We start from the raw sequence: 17648 nt of genomic DNA, 5'->3' as shown, positions 1-17648 counted from the left end.
GGGTTCAGGATGTAGGGCTGGTGGGATTTCCTGAGGTCATGCTTACCAGGCCTGGATAAGGTTACTTGTGGGTGTGGATTTGGTAACTGCATTGCTCTATCTCAAAGGTCTACTACTTGTACCTGCAGTGTCATTGGTTAGGAACTGAGGGGGCGGATCTCCAATTTCCAGTTCAATCGTCAGCCCCATGGATCTCTTCTTGCGCAGACTGTCCCCTCCTATTACTTTGCTGATACGGATTTTGTCACTTGGTATCTTCAGGAACAAGGCAAGATTTCTAACTAGATTATGAGAGCTATAAAAGTCTTCTTCTGTTATATCAGGTATTTGGAAAGAAACAAATATGACTGCGGTGGTGTGGATTTCAACAGGTATGATTCCTTTAACCAAAAGGTAAAGCATCTGGTAGGTTCTATCAAAGTAGTTTTCACCAAGGACAGTGGAATTCAACTTAGGAAGGAATTGCTCTATGAAGGAAAAAAGTCAAAACAGCATGGTTATGCATATTCATATGGTCACAATTACCATGTAGTATTTCATATTTGTTTAAATTTATGAAATTCCAAAAAGTTCACCATTATCATTCTTTCATAAGAAAGTATGCATCTTAAAAACACATATAGAACTAACAAGCAAAATTAAAGTCAATCTTTTAAATAATACTGTTAATAATCATATGTTAAATTAAAATTTTTTTTAATTTATTAAAAATAATTATTTTAGAAAACAATAGTCATTGGTTCATTAAATTTACTTTAAAAACAATACTATAGACACAGTATAAATGAGAAATAAAATCTAATTATGAACCCAGGACCTTGTGTTATAACACTATTTACATGTTCAGAATTTTAAAGCCTTGACCAAAGGCATTTGATAATTTAAGAAATGTAAATTTAACTTTAGTAGCCATCTAGTTTGTGCAGTGCTATATACCAAATCTTGAGGAACATTTTTAATTCAGTGCTTCTATTTTTACCAAGAAAATATGTAACACAAATGAAATATACATCAAAACATCCCAGAGGGCTCTTATGTGAAATAGGTTTACATTTCAGCCTGGAGAATATTTGATTAATGCAAAGCAAATTCTACTAGGGAAGCAAATTTTGTAAAAGTGATTGGGACTATTACATACATTAAAAATGAAAGAACATACAGGGGTGGGCAGTTTACAGTTGTGAGTACACAAAACAGTTTATTCTTATATTATTATTTATTAATTATTGTATTATATACCATGCAAACAATTGTAAACCTACTTTTTGCCAACCCCTGTATATACTATTTTATGGCACAGTATCAATAGTAATAATGTTTAAGAGGTAATATATCTACTACAATGTATTAAGCCCTGACAAAGGTTGAATTGTATAATAGTACTGCCATAAGAGGTGCAGACTTTTACCACATTTCATAGTGAGGCTTACTAAGAAAAAGAAATGAAAATGTTAGAAAGAAGAGGGTATTTCTTATTAAAGTAATAGACATACATAACAATGGCACTAAGGAGCATTTCATTGTTACTATATATTTATTTAATACCTACTAGGATAAATTCTAGATGCAATTTGGTTTAAATATTCTGTGAATCTGAAGTACGTGCTTTTGTATTATAATCAAGCTACCGTTACATATACCATTTGTCCTAGGTAACTATCTGATGTCTTCAAGAAAATATGTTCAGATTCATAATACAGGGAGATTATTTTACATTCCAAGTGCCAAAGCAAAATGCTAATTTAAAAGCAATATCATTTCCAGGGTGGGGAGGTGGGGGGGTGGGCAGGGGAGAGGTACTGGGGAGATCCATAAGAGGGCAGTGGTTGTTTTTTAGCCCTTCAACACCTATATAACCAGTTCCTTATATTAAATTCTGCCTGTTGGGATATTTTCCACTTTCCTGACTTGAACAATAGATATTTGGTACAAAAAGTATAGTTTGAAAAAATTGTTAAAATTTATGAAAATTAAGCTGTAAATATGTATAATGATTTGTATGTAAAAATGATAGCACTGGCTCTCTTAGCTTATAAGGAGGTAATAGAGCATAATTGAAGTGCACAGGTTCTAGAGCTAGTCTGTGAGTCCTTGCTCTGCCCTTACTAGCTTTGATACTGTTATGGACTGAGTTGTGTCCCCCACAAATTCATGTGTTGGATCCCTAACCCCCAATGTGAGGGTATTTGGAGATGTGGCCTTTGAGAGGTAATTCGGTTTGGAGGAGGTCATGTGGGTGGGGACTTCACAATGAATCAGTGATTGCTCTTATAAGAAGAGACAACAGACAGCTTGCATGCTTTCACATTCTCTCTCTCTGCCTGAGAGGACAGTGAGAAGGAGGCCATCTGCAGGCCAGGAAGAAAGCTGGCCCCAACCTGATCATACTGGCACCTTGACCTAGTACCAGCAGCATCCAGAACTGTAATCAAATAACATTTTTTAAGCCACCAGGTTTATGGTATTTTGTTAGGCAGCTTGAGCTAAGACAGAGACCTTGGAAAATTACTTTACCTCCTTGTGTCTCTGTTTACTCATCTGTGCCTACTTCATAGGGTTATTATTAGGATATAATAACAATATGTTATTATACAGAAAGCATGTAGTGCCTGGCACATAGTAATGTCTCTGGAAACATTAGTTATTCATATAATTAGTAGAAATAGGACTCGCTCCATAGATGGTAATGAATATGGTTGTCCTTTCTTTTCTTTTTTTTTTTAAATATATTTTATTTATTTTTACAGGGAGGAAGGGAGAGGGATAGAGAGCTAGAAACATTGATGAGAGAGAAACATCGACCAGCTGCCTCCTGCACACCCACTACTGGGGATGTGCCCGCAACCAAGGTACATGCCCTTGACCGGAATCGAACCTGGGACCTTCCAGTCCGCAGGCCGACGCTCTATCCACTGAGCCAAACCGGTTTTGGCTGGTTGTCCTTTCATACTCTCATGTCAGCTTATATTATGATCCAAAGCAGACATTTATGTGATTGTTAGCAAAGATAACAGGGCACATATAAAAATGATAATAAATTAACCATGTGGGATGGAATGTATTGACTTTATTAGTGCCAGATTAACAAAAAGACTTTAGTGAGCAGAGATAAATCCTGGTTTTGCAAATATTAATAAATGGGTAAGTTTAGCCTCTCCATATATTTCATTTAAGTGCAGTTTAGTTTATTATATATACTTCATGGTGTTTAGGTTGATGTTATACTAACACTCTTGGCAATATTGTCAATTAATTTAGGTTCTGAACTCTGTGAACTAGAAGTAAAGCAGAGATAGGATAAAAATTCTAACCAAGTTTTCTTCTGTACATAGGAATAACTAAACTGAATGTGTAGAATGTAAATGTTCTTAGGGGGCTAAGGAATGTCCATCATACACCAAAAAATTAATATCTGCATGTTGCAGATAGCTAAGACTTCCATTAGGACTTATCTTTTAGGACATACGTGTTATAAATAAACACATCTTAGTATTTGGTGGCTAAAAACTATTTTATCTTGCATTCATCAATGGCAAAGGAACTAAAGATATTAACGAAATATCAACAAAGAATTTTACATGTAATTAAGTGTATATATAAATACACACACACACACACACACACACATATATATATATATATATATATATATATATATATATATAATGTGTACTGTATTTTTCTGAGTAAATACCTGTGTGTAGATGTCTATTAAATTCACAGTGTTTCTGTTGGGGGTTCCATACGGTATCTTTGGGGCAGACCAATGCATTGTTCACATAGATATCCAAACGCTGCAGTGTGGAAAAAAAAATTCCTACCAGAACAGCCTGTTAAAAATGAACACATTTTTACATCTTAAAAGAACAATGAAACAAAATATTAGAATATTAGCACTTAAAAAAATAAATGTCCTTGAACTATATATACTTTCTGCAAAAAATTTAAACTAAATTTTATGGACTTAGGATAAATATTGAGCTAAAATTATTAAAGGAACTTACATTCAACCATTCATAGAGATGTTACAACTTATTGATAATTCTCAGTAGAAAAGTGTAAGAAAGAAATTATTTGAGGAGAATCTCTAAATTAAAGAAAGGGCATCTTTAAAAGCTAACCGAGTTCAATACACACTTTCAACTCCAGAGGCAGAAGAAATGGGGAATTTAGCAGTACTCTGTATAATGTAATCACACAAAATTAGCTACTTAATGTTGAAAAAAATGCTTATCTCCGAGACAAACATGGTAGTAAGACTAATAAAAATTAGCCCTAGCCTGTTTGGCTCAGTGGATAGAACGTTGGCCTACAGACTGAAGGGTCCCGGGTTCGATTTTGGTCAAGGGCACATACCTTGGTTGCAGGCTGGATCCCAGGCCCTGGTTGGGGCATGTGTGGAGGCAACCAATCGATGTGTCTCTCTCACATTGATCTTTTTCACTCTCTGTATCTCCCTCTCCCTCAACTCTCTAAAAAGCGATGGAAAAATATCCTCCAGTGAAGATTAAAAATTAAAAAAGACTAATAAAAATCAGCCCAAGCAACTCTCCTCTTTGATTCAATTTTGTTCATTTTCCATGTTTATATTCCCCAAATCTCATGATGTCAAATGTAATCATAAAGTAAGAAGACTGGCTTCTGCAGGACAGGAAGGAAAATTCTTTTGAATTATCTACAGAGGCTTAGAATATTAACTGTCACAATACTTTGTAGTTGCATTCTTAACTAAAAATATTCTCTTTTATTCAAAAATTGAGTGTCTATCTGAGCCAGGCATTATTCTAGGAGCACTCAAAAGTCCCTGCCTTATTTAAGTTTACACTGTAGAGTGAGGAGACAGAGAATAATTAATAGAAATAATAAAAAGCAAAGTATCAAACAGGTTAGAAAGTGATAAGTGCTATGGAGAAAAAGAAAAGGTAGATCAGAGTGTAAGTAACAGGTAGAGCCTAGAGGAAGGGTAATCGGGGTAGGCTTATGGAGCGAATGGGAGCTGAGGAGATGGGGGAGTTAGCCACCTCGGGTAGAATGTTGGAGGCAGACTCAACATCTGAACACAGGCCCTGGTGGTGGCATGTCTGGTTTGTTGAGGACAGCAAGGAAGACCAGTGTGGCTGGAGGAGTAAAATAAGAAGGGGAAGAGCTAAGGGGGAGATTCTCAGATGGCTTTGTACACCCCAGTGAGGACTCTGCCTCTTGGGAAATTATTGTAGGGCTTGGGGCAGAGGAATGATCTACCTGGCTTACTTTTTGAGAGTACCTCTGTGGCTACTGAGGTGAGATTAGACAGTAGAGGGGCAAAGATAGAGCAGGAGAAGGAGTTGGGAGGCAATCGCCTTCATCCAAGGAAGAGATAATGTTGGCTCAAACTGGATGGTAACAGTGGAGATGGTGAGAAGTGCTCAGATTCTGGAGATTAGGGAGGGAGACTCAGCTGGATTTGCAGATGGATTGGATGAGGACTGTGAGAGAAAGAGAAGAATCAAGAATAGATTCCAGGTTTTATCTTGAGCAACCGAAAAACTGTGATTGCTGTCACCTGAGAAGGGGCGGGTGTCTCCTTTTATTACTTCTTTCTCTGCTTCTTCTCATCAGTATCCTTTCTTCACATTCCTAATACTCTTAGACTTTCACATCTCATACTCTTAGAAAAAAATCTAAATTATGAGACTATTGTTTAACCTCAAACTCTTTCCCACTGACATAGTATATATTAAGTTTAATCACCTCAGCTGAATTCAGTTTATAGGAAAGATCTGACATTAATGAAGATATTTTAGATAATGTGCTGTGATCCTAAAGTAAAATCCAAAGGTGTATTTCTGACACATATAAATAACAACAGCATGGAAGAATAAATATATAATTTCAGTGACAAGTTTGGATGTGCACTATTTTTATGTAAAAATTCAGGTTTCCTTCCTAATCACCCAAATCATAGGCCACAGTGTCATGCCGCATATATGAATCAAGTGCATATGGGGGAGAGGTGTTTGGTATTCATATGTGCTCTCAGGCTGATGAAAACTGTCTGGGCTAACAGTATTCTTGGTAGTACCCTGATGATCCTTGAAAAGGAGCTATGGCTGACGATGTTCAAGAGAACAGGGGAGGAGATAAAGTCCTTAGCAGATAGAAATATAAGCAAGTAATTAACACCAATAACTCTTAAGCAATTATTTCCATTTTGCCTTACCTTGTTGTGCTTAACGTTAAGCAACATCAGTCGAAGATTCTGAGGACTAGTGCCAGTGAAGTAAACTTCATAAGATTTGTTCAGAGCCACAATGCTATGAAACAGGGACAGTCTTCTCTGGCAGGAGTATCCGGCACACCATCCATGATCCTGTGGGCCTAAATCCACATAAAATGAAATTCATGTTTCCTATGATGAATGTTATTAGTGCAAAGTGTGACAAGTAATTGTACTAAAAATAAGTTGCCGTGATGAAGTTCAGCATTTACATCATTTATCCATCCACGCAGAGATCAAAGCTATTTCTCACACCTTGGCTTAAATAGGAAGGCAGGGAAGCAACTCCTCTCACTTACCCATAATTTTACACTGCCCAAGTTAAGACGGGTAAAATAATGTATTGAGGATTTGTTCTAGAAAGTCAACGAAGAAATACTAGATATGCATGGTTCTCTACTTTCATAATCATATTTAAGCTCAGGCCACACAGTAAGGAAGAAAATGCTTCATCCTTTCTCCTACCTATCAAATGTGAGTTTGGGTGGGGAACCAACTTTCTCAGACTCTGCTGAGAAATATGCTGTAACAGAGTTAAGTTGTTAAAAATAGAGCCTGTACTGTACCTAGAAACAGGGATATTTCTATGTCTGAACCATTGATTCATTAACTCTTTCTTATACTCATTTGCTCATCAGTTAATTTGTAAATTCAACAAACTCTTAAGTATGATTTTTATTGTCTTTGCCCTCCACTGTTATTTTAATATATTTTTGTTAAAGAGTGTGATTATAGGTAGTGTTGGAAGGTCAACATCATTAATGAACTGAAGCAATCTGAGAAATGACACTCCAATAAACTCTCTAGAAAGCCAAAAGACAGTGGATGCTTCTCTACCTGAATCTAGACCATTCTAGTACAGGTACACCAACTGTAGCCAATTTCTCTATTTCACTTCAGTTTTATAGTGGCTGGGATAAACATTAGTGAGGTATGGAATGATGAATTTTCTTGATGTATTTATTCATTAGCATTGCTCAATTTCCTGGCTTACTTGAACTTATCATAAATATTTATAACTGAACTTCAATCAAATTTTAAGTCAATATAAACTTCTGCAACTCAAGTGGAACATAAAATTTCCCCTGGCATCCAAAATATAAATCCTACATTTAAATAAACCTTTTTTTGGGGGTTTAAACAAACAGAAAGAAATTTCTACATATAAAATGAAAAATTTAGAGTGACAAAAGCTATGCAGTCCAGTGTATTCCAAGTTTCATTTCAGAAATGAAAACAAAACAAAACACATAATTTCAAGATTAAGTCTTCCAAGGATTCATGAAAATAAAAAATGAATAGGCTGAGAATATTTGTTCTCAAGTATTCCAAATAATATATTATTGTTAGGGGCAGAAATAGAATAGTGGGGATTAGCTATAGTTGTAAGAAATATTAATCCTCTGTTAACCAGGATTGTTCTGTTCTGCTTAGAGAAAGCACATTCTGACCTGGCTGAGAGTTGTATGTCTTGGGACATGGGAGTTCACCTTAGAATGCAGTCCATTCTCCTTCTCTAAGAACTGCCTATCATCATGGAAAGATGAACGACCTTGTTGCTGAAACAATCTGGTACGGGAGGCCCCTGCCCTTTGCAACCCTCACCCACCCTACAATGCCTGTAACCTGTAACCTTGCCTACTTTCCCATGCCTGTAATTCCTACTTCCCCATGTAATCTTTGTCCTTCTACCCAATATAAGCAGCTGGCTTATGGGGAGGGGTAGAGCAGGTTTTCATGGATGACCTGCTGCTCTCCCACACTGCTGGCATTATTAGAATAAACACTCATATATAATTCAACCTTGTCTCTGCTTAATTGGCTCAATCAGTGACAGGCAGCCCGGACCCATTGATTGTTTAGTTTCATTATCGTTTTGTTGGGGTTTTTTTTGTTTTTTTTTTTAATTTATGAGAGGCAAATTGTCACTTTGGAGACACTCAGGCCAACTTTTTCTTAAAAATATTTATGTTATAAGTATGAAGATCACTCGACAAATAACTTACCTCTCTTTCTTCTTCTAGTGCTCAATTTCGAATCACTGCCCCGGCTTTCTAATACGGGAAACTGCTGAAGAGCCAAGTATCTCTCTTATACATAGATCTTGCTTACAAATGCGAGGCACAGATGTTTGCTAGTTTTATGTGATAATAATGTATGAGATGTCTCTATGCATGTACTAAATAGTGAATGCTTTGAGTAATCCTAGTTTGTTGACATTGAACACCTACCATTAATGAGATCTACATAACCACTGCTCACTATAGCCACGGGTGAGAGTCTTCGAGTTTCAGTGTCAGAATCCAGGCTTTCAATGACCATCATTGCATGTTCCATCCCAGAGCACCGATAGCTCTGCCATTCTGGAATGTACCTACAGGTTGAATCTCTAATAATTCCTAGAAACATAGGTACATACGTTTTAGCAATGAAAAGAAATCTCTTTGCAAAAGCATCCACATACTAGCTTTTTCTTGTTATGTAACATTAATAAGTAGAAAATACATTATTGGTTGAGTACATCAGTCATTATAAATAAAAGATATATCTTGTTTCACAAGTTTGAGAACTAACAGAATAACATCCAACAAACCTTTATAAGGTGCTTTCTCAGTGACAGGAATTCTACTTCCATTTGGGAATGTGAGCATAACCTTTGGGATTCTGTAGTCTCCAATTCCAAACTGGCTATTTCCATTCCATTCATATTCTGATTGAGGTATCACTGAACCAGAATTCCCCAGAAAGGAGCCATCCATATCTCTGAGAAAAGATTTCCTTTTGGCATCACAAACCATGTCTACACAATCAGATGGATTCACCTTCCTGTGGAGAAAAGGTCAAATGTATGAATACTTAGACTTAGTATCCCTCCCTATTTCTAGGGAGCACTTGAGTATACTTGAGTATTTGACAAGAGAGTATCCAAAAAAATTTGATTGACTGAATCTTATCTTTTCAGACAGGATTTAAAGTAGGACCCAGTAGCATATGTAATGTGCATGTAATGAGATCTGTTTTCCATTGTGTTGATTTGGTCTATTATGAATTCATTAACATTTCAAAAGGACAAGTTATACCTGTGGGATATAAAATTAGAATTCCACTTTGTTGTTTCATATTTTCTTGAATAATAAATTTCATATTTGTGAATAGCTAACAAAATACTAAAATTACTCTATTGTTCAGGACATAAAAAATTCCTGTGTTGGCAGGAAAGTCTTTACTATTTTTCCTTTTCTTCTCTTTTTTTAAATGGGTCTTTAAATATTATAAAAGTATTATATGCTTACTATGAAATCACCTAAGTACTTGGTAAAAATTCAGTCCCCTTCACCTTCTTATCTCAAGCTCTTAGGCTCATCACAAACTACAGATTAGTATTGATTCTCATTGATTTTTGCCTATGTAAATGCAAACAGATGTACTTGAATTATGGTTTTTATGCTGCACATTTTAGTAAGCATTCTGTAGATACCCAAACTGTAAGAGATGAAATACTATAAACTCACAATGCAGTTCAACTACAGATGGTATTCTGCTTTCATCTTGGGCCACCTGGAGTGTGGATTGTTAATGGGTTATAATAAAACAGCTGCTCGATTTGCAATGTACTATACATTGTTTTGTAAACAAGTCCGTGGGTAGGTGCCTAGTGGCACTCATACTACAGCTTGGGGCTCTGTCTGATTTCAGCTTCCAAAGGAACAGGCTGAGATGTAGACTTTTGTTCAAGTTAGTTATTGAGGGAATCCTCTCAAAAGGGAAGGAGAGTAGCCATAGAGAAAAGCTGTGGGGCTATCATCAAAACAAAATCAGATGAAGTCAAACTATTTATGAAACATTGCATTTCTCTGAAGAGATGTCGGACAGCATTATTCCTTGTCTTTTCCTTATACTGAAAATGGACAAAGATCTCTAATAGAAAATTTCTTACCTCCACTGCTGCCTTACACCTAAATTCCTAGTCTGCACCCCTTCTGAACAGTAGCAATTATTGACTATATTCTTTTAAGACAGAATGGAGGTGGTTCAGCTTCTACAAATATTCTGACACCACCTGACCTTTGTGACTGAAAAATCGCTGTTCTAAGTTTCCACATACTCTCAGTCACAGTGATTATAAGGACAGACATTTAATTTCCAACAAAATGTTGGAGTGCATGAGATAAGACACTTGGAAAGCAATGGGAAACAAAAAAAGTTAATGAAAATCAAAGAAATGTTAGAAATGTCTCTCATTCCAATGGAGAGATACTTATGTACAGCACACTTCTAACCCCATTTCTGCCTCTTATGTTTAATGATAGTGTTATTTACAATGCATGGAGCCCTGGCCAGGTAGGTCAGTTGGTTAGAGCATCATCCCAATACACAAGGTTGTGAGTTCAATCTCTGGTTAGGGCACATACAAGAAGCAACCAATGAATGCATAAAATAAGTGGAACAACAAATTGATGTTCTCTCTCTCCCCTCCTTTGCCCTCCCTCTAAAAACAATAAATTAAATAAATATAATGCATGGAAAAAACAATATGAGAAAATATACATATATTCAACTTAACTGAAAACACAGATGCATTAGTCTTAATTTTCATAATGCTGATAAAAAAACAGTTATTTTAACATAGCAACTTTCCCAGCTCTATGGCAGGGGGAAAAGGCAATGGAAAATTATGAAGAGGGGAAGAAAACTGGGTTTTCATATAATTTACCTTATATCAGGCCTATGTATAAATATTTTTGCTTGTTCAGTAGTGTCAACCAGCTGTATGTTCTTCACATGGATGGGATGCTGTAAATCCTCATTTAAAGGGTTAGTAATGAATATCACATTAATTTCGCCTGAACAAACATTCTTGAATCCAACAAATGTTGAACCTGAAATGTAAATAATAGAAAAATAATTACTTTCTATAGAGGAAGTGGTACAGTTGCATTTCATGTACGTACCTTGAACATGAAGGTCTTACCTTATGTGGAAGATTAGTCCACCACCATATGTGGTAGATTGCTGTCTCCCTATATCAATACCACTGAGTAGTCATTTCCATATTTCTCTGCACTTGGCCATGTAACTTTGTTTTGGCCAATGGGACAAGAACAATTGTGGTATTAGCAGATCTGAAAAGTACTTGCATGTTAGGGCTCACTCTCTTGGTGCTCTAGGGAACTCTCTGAGGTTTAGCATGTTAATAAGCCTAGCTCAGTCAGCCCCATTACTCCATTCTTGAAATGGACTCTGATATCTGATTTCTTTTCTTGTCATATTGAGCAGATTCATATACACATTCATTTAAATAATTTTTTTACTAACAATAAAACATTACTAGTTTTACTCTATGCACTCTTTATAGAACTTAATTGAGATTTGTCAAAGACTATGTTTAAACTTGCCTGAAACTTCCAAAAGGCCACTGATGGCATTGTAACTCATGATCCCTGCGTGAGGCTTCCGGGGTGCCATGTTATGTGCTGAAGCAAAGGTGGGCCAGCAAATCCCACTTCTTCCTCCTTTTATGAAAAGAAGACAGTTAATGAAATTTGAAAGTGCATTCATATAAACACCAAAATTAAAATTCTAAATATTCTACCTGATGGAGGTCTAGAACTCCTATGGGCAGCAGAAAGTTCAATATTGGGATCATCATTTGTTAGGCGATCAGAGCAATTAAATTCAGGGCTACTTCCAACAATTAATGAGCTCTATGAAAAAATTCAAACAATACAACTTTAATAATAGCTACTGCTAAGAGAAAACACAGTAATTGGTAATACTGAATTGCACTGTTGCAAAATACAATCTATACATTTGAGAATTGGATCATTAAACCCAGATGAAAAAGGTGTGATTTCTTCCTAGAGTGGGATGACTCAAAGTGGCAAAGGGAAGATGGAAATGTAGACAATTATATATAATGGCATGTTCTGTTTCTAGGATATACATATGTCCAGGAAACAATAGGAACAAGAAGAGGAGGGAGAAACTTAAGCTACCTAAGCTGCTTCAGGAAAAAATTCATAGATGGAATGAAAATGTAACTAACTGGGGAAAAGTTAGCAGGTGATAATCAAGAAGAGGTGAGGGGCCCTGGCCCGTTTGGCTCAGTGAATAGAGCGTGAGCCTGTGTACTGAAGGGTCTCAGGTTCAAGGGCCCTTACCTCGGTTGCAGGCTCCTCCCCTCACCACCTGGGGGCACATGCAGGAGGCAACCAATCAATGTGTTTCTCTTACATTGATATTTCTTTCTTCTACGCTCTCTAAAAATCAATGAAAAAATATCCTCAGGTGAGGATAAAAAAAAAAAAAAGAAGAAGAAAAAGAAGAGGTGAAGGAATTGGGGAGCAGAGGGAAGTATGGAAAGCTTCCTAGGAAAAGTCAATGAGAACAAAGGTGGGAGGTTTGGGCTAGCTGGGGTAGAAGTCAAGGAGGTTATTTATATTAATCCTTCAATAAGTTTAGTCTTCTCATGTGGCTGTATTCATGTCTTACCTTAATTTGTACTGTTTTATTGGAAATTTGGTGAGATATGGCAGCTGGCATATAAATCATTGAAGAAATGGCCATTCCATTATCAACCAGGGTCACATTATGAATATACACACTCTCTGTGGTCTGTAATACAATTTATAGTTTATATAGTACAAAATACAACCATAAAAGAAAACAGTCATGATCTTCTATCAACTTACCTGAAAATAAATTCCATAATCCCAGCACATCCAAATGGTAAATCCCTGTATGAGAGAACATCCAGGAAGGCCGTCTTGGTTCATATAGATGCCATATAAACCCCCATGGGCCTCATTGTCAAACCACTTTTCCAGGGGGTTAGACAGACCTTGGATGGAAACACAGAATGAGCTAATCATGTCATATAGTTTTATAAGCAGTGTCAGTTTAAGTTCAAATTGTTTTCAAAATTCAAAATATAATTTTGATGTAAATTTTAACCAGATGAACAAATATTTTCATAGTTCAGTCATTTATGATTTACTCTATTTGGTGTTTACTATTATCTAAATTGTCCTTTTACTGTTATTTAGAATTATTTTATGCTCATTTGCAAAAGTTTGGTTTAGCATTAGCACCCTTAACTTATTGTATCTGGTAAAACTAAATACGAATTTCATTAGAAAGAGCATGAAGTTGGATTGAAATAAGACTGAACTTGAAACACAATGGCACCACTTGCTGTCTGTAAAACACTTCCCCTGCAGACCTTTGTACTGGCAGTTCCTCTGGCCACCCCATTTTCAAGTTAAATATTACTTCTTTACAAGGCCTTCTCTGACCACCTGATCCAGAGTAGCACCTCAGGCACTTTGCATAGCAATTAGAACTTTCTTCACTTGATATTATGACTTATTTGACTTTATTATGACATCCATCTTCTCTCTTATTATAGAGGCCTGGTGCATGAATTCATGCACAGGTGGGGTCCGGCCAGCCCGCCCCGATGGGGTTCGATCAGGGGTAGGGGGAAGGGGCCACAGGTAGTTGACCAGCCAGCACTTCCCCCATCAGGGGTGGGAGGAACAGACCAGCAGGGGGGAGGGGCTGCTGGGAGGTTGGGTGGGGGGGCCGATTGGGGCCCCGAGTGGGCTTGTTGGCCACCACAGTGTGTGTCATAGCGACCGGTCGTTCCAGTCGTTCTGTCATTCTGGTCGCTTGGCTTTTATATATAGAGATAAGCTTCATGAGAGAAGCTCACTGACCACCGTATTCCTAGAGCTAGAAGGTAATGCAGAGATAGGTACTAATTAAATATTTGTTGAATTAATCTATTCATGAAGTTTTCAAAGTTATTCAACCTTGTTGGACTTTAGTTTCCTTATATATATTAAAAAAATCTAGCCTCTGTCAGGGTTGTTTCAAAATGAAATGAAATAGCCTCAATGAATGGAAACTATATTCATAATTAATACACAGGATAATTGATGTAGATTTTAATGAAAATTTTATGTACCTCCAAATCAGATGAGTAACCTTAATAACTCCTTCCTCACCATGCATAAATTTGAAGATTTCCTATAAAGAGCAGAGCCACCCCTAAATTATACTTAGTCCCCAAGGATCTGCCTTCATCTTATCTTCTATTGCTTTTCCATTTTTCCTAGTCCTTTGAGATTGACATTTTGATGATGGTTCCCAGGGTTCTATTTTGTTTCCTTCATAAGAAGCTGTTTGCATGTCTCTTTCTTGTTTCCACACAAGGTAACTCGTGGGCAAGCATGTCTCCTCCCTTCCCAGTATCCCCACTGCTCATTGTCTGGGAGATGAATTTGATAGGTTGATGTCCCCTTCCAGGAACTTAAACCCTCAGTTCCTCTGTGATGTTTCATGTTTCAATTGCTTGAAATCTAAAAATTCCTATAGACACTCTCAATTATTTAGGAATATCAATATAGTCAGTAAAAAAATGCATGACATGATATCACATATTAGTACATATTCATATTCACAGGTCATGTTTTGATTTTCAAAAAAAACCACACAACACTTCAAAGAAGTTATAGAGAAATTGCATATATTTACATTTTAAGTCAAAGAAAAGCTACTGAAAGCTGTTGGGAACTAAAATATTTAAAAAGAGCATATATCAAAAAATAAGTTAAGTAGATTTATCCCTTCAAAATGTATCTTGCACAAGAATAAAATTAGCATAAGCCCAGTAAGTTTTGAATTTACACAAAAAATGCTGATGTAAAGAATCTTAAAAATAATTATGCTGAGGGAAAAAAACTGTAGAAGGAATATAAATTTTTCAGAGGAAAAATCCCATTACCTTTAACTAAGTAAGTTTCTTAGGAGACAAAGCCTTAAGTTTTATCATTTATTTTACTTTTTGGATCTGATAATTCTTTTACTTTGTTGAAAAAAATCAAGGAGTTATAAATAGTTAGACAATAATAAGTCACCAGTGATCCTGTTCCCACTCAACTTCTATGGCTCTGTTTTTACACTTCGTGTTTCTTTATGTAAACATACATACCACAAATGTTCTTATTTTTTTCCTTTTTCCTCACAAAACATATACACAAAACAGTATCATATATATGGTTCTGAAATTTTCTTTTCATCATTTTGGAATCCCCATATCAATTCATGGTATGTATCTTTTTTATTCTTTCAGAGGGGCCTGGTGTTCAATGCTGGGCTTCGTATAAGAGCCCACAGTTATTGGACACAGGTAGCCTTCAGTTTTCTGCTAGTACACAAAATGCTGTGATGAATAGCCTTGTTTACAAATCTTTTCTTTTCTTTAAATATATTTTATTGATTTTTTACAGAGAAGAAGGGAGAGGGAGAGAGAGTTAGAAACATCGATGAGAGAGAAACATCGATCAGCTGCCTCCTGCACACCCCCTACTGGGGATGTGCCCGCAACCAAGGTACATGCCCATGACAGGAATCGAACCTGGGACTATTGAGTCTGCAGACCGACGTTCTATCCACTGAGCCAAACCGGTTAGGGATACAGATCTTTTCTCTTACAGAGGCAACTGTTAGTTATATTACCAGAGTAGAAACTCTGACCAAAGGTAAATGCCTCTGTAACTCTGGGAGCTATTGCCAGATTCCCTGTGGGTTATATAGTTTTGTCCTTCGAGCAGCAACATGTAAATGTTCCTGTTTCCCTAGAGCCTCGCCAAGAAAGCAGTTGTTCAGTTAGTTCTTGACTTTTGCTCATCTGATGGGAATATATCTGAGAACTGTGTGTTCATGTCCTTTGCCTTTCATGCTTGCAGGTTTGAACACATAAACAGTGAGCATGTTTCTCTTTATAAAGCAGAAGCATGGAATAGTGGCACATCCCCATAGCATGTACTAGTATCTCTACAGTCCATTTTATGAAAGTGGGATGAGGTATTCACTGTCCCAATACCAGCCAAATCAGGAACTGAAATTGCTGTTAGAGGTTTGGGATCACAAACATGGAAAATAGTTGTCTTTAAAAGCCTGTCCATTCTTTCTTTAGATCCAATGGTATCTTGAAATAATTTCCCTTGTTGAGTCCTTTCAGTGCCCAGAGAGAGGCTATATCACATATTAAACTGACAACAATTGTTTATTTCTAACAAATAGGGACAAATCATTTCCTAGTCTTAGTGACTCTATGTCAAAAGACTTACTTGAGCAAGGTTCCCCGTCAATGCGGTATCCCGCCCTTCCAAATCCGGCCACGACGTTATTTTGTAAGACTGTATTGGTCCCTCTATTTATCTAGCATAATGACAAAGAAAACGCTTTGGGTCAGGCCCTTCCACAATTAGGCAATGAGAGCCAGCAGGCAACACACAGGATGTCTAATTATGACTACACTTTCAGGAGGAAATTTTAATTCAGTATTCACTCCATTCAAACTTACATTACAAATGAAGTACTGATATTACCTTAGGTTCTTGGTATAAAACCATCACTAGGACTTCTCAGAAAAGTACACTGAAGAGATTATTATTTTTACTATTTTTTTATACCTTAGACTTCTTAGGAAAGTGCATTAAAGGGATTATTTTTTATTTCAGTAACAAAATCCACTGGCTGTGGTTCAATATTTATAAGCTATAGGCTAAATTCCAGTATTATAGCAAGGTTACAAATATTTTGTCACTCTTTTTGGTTATATTCTATTACCAATTTGATTTATTTAAAACACGACAACCAAAGAAATTACAGTGGACTATAAGATTCAATAGAGGCATTCAATAAAATCTGCTTTAAATAAAAATCTGCTTTAATAAAAAACTGGGTAGCATGAGTATTAAGTAATGACTAAGCAATTTTATGAGTCAAGTCAAAGTGGTAGAAAATGAAAAGTACCAACACAGAAGGTTTATTTCTTATCTATAGTGTCAGCAAAACAGTTAAAAGCTCGATTATTTAAAGCACATTAAACACCCTATTTTAAAGATTATGATAAAATAGTGAAATGGTATTCATAAAAGTAAAGTATCTTTTATGTCAAAACATACAGATGACTTTAAAGAATAGGAATTGACATTTGATTACATTCAAACATTTATAAATAGATGAAAGAGAACATTATTACCTCATAAATATATATTAAGTTTCACATTTTACTGTAAGGTGATATTAATAGTTGCACAAAATCAAAATCCAATACTTTTCCCATCTTTCAAAGATAACTACTTGTAATTCTTTTTTGTTCCTATGGCCTAAGTGACTAAAACAAAAAAAAGAGGAAGCCATATTTTCTCTAGATCCTTTCTCTGTACTATTTTCTTATTTGTAATATCACTCTGCATCTAAATAAAGACCAATAGTAATGGAAAAAATTTCATGGGAATCAAGAAGGGTCCAACAGTAATGTTAGATTAGAGTACATAACTTTGCATGTAGAAGAAAAGATTGTAGATGAGAAAGGGGT

General features: G+C 36.2%; 1 protein-coding gene across 1 annotated transcript in view; it reads right to left on the bottom strand.

Moving 5' to 3' along the window:
* The window catches only part of PKHD1L1 (PKHD1 like 1), a gene marked incomplete at both ends in the record, with an annotated part of 145722 nt that overhangs the window by 19517 nt on the left and 108557 nt on the right, over positions 1 to 17648 (bottom strand). The window contains 11 exons of the mRNA XM_079796306.1: positions 123 to 467; positions 3695 to 3830; positions 6200 to 6357; positions 8488 to 8655; positions 8850 to 9082; positions 10971 to 11136; positions 11653 to 11769; positions 11850 to 11961; positions 12749 to 12871; positions 12949 to 13097; positions 16393 to 16483. Of these exons, the coding sequence (XP_079652432.1) occupies positions 123 to 467; positions 3695 to 3830; positions 6200 to 6357; positions 8488 to 8655; positions 8850 to 9082; positions 10971 to 11136; positions 11653 to 11769; positions 11850 to 11961; positions 12749 to 12871; positions 12949 to 13097; positions 16393 to 16483 (1798 nt within the window). The remainder of the gene's footprint in view (positions 1 to 122; positions 468 to 3694; positions 3831 to 6199; positions 6358 to 8487; positions 8656 to 8849; positions 9083 to 10970; positions 11137 to 11652; positions 11770 to 11849; positions 11962 to 12748; positions 12872 to 12948; positions 13098 to 16392; positions 16484 to 17648) is intronic.

The sequence above is a fragment of the Cnephaeus nilssonii genome (assembly GCF_951640355.1).
Source record: "Cnephaeus nilssonii genome assembly, chromosome: 18".
Taxonomy (NCBI): domain Eukaryota; kingdom Metazoa; phylum Chordata; class Mammalia; order Chiroptera; family Vespertilionidae; genus Cnephaeus; species Cnephaeus nilssonii.
This window is presented reverse-complemented; position numbering and strand designations above follow the sequence as displayed.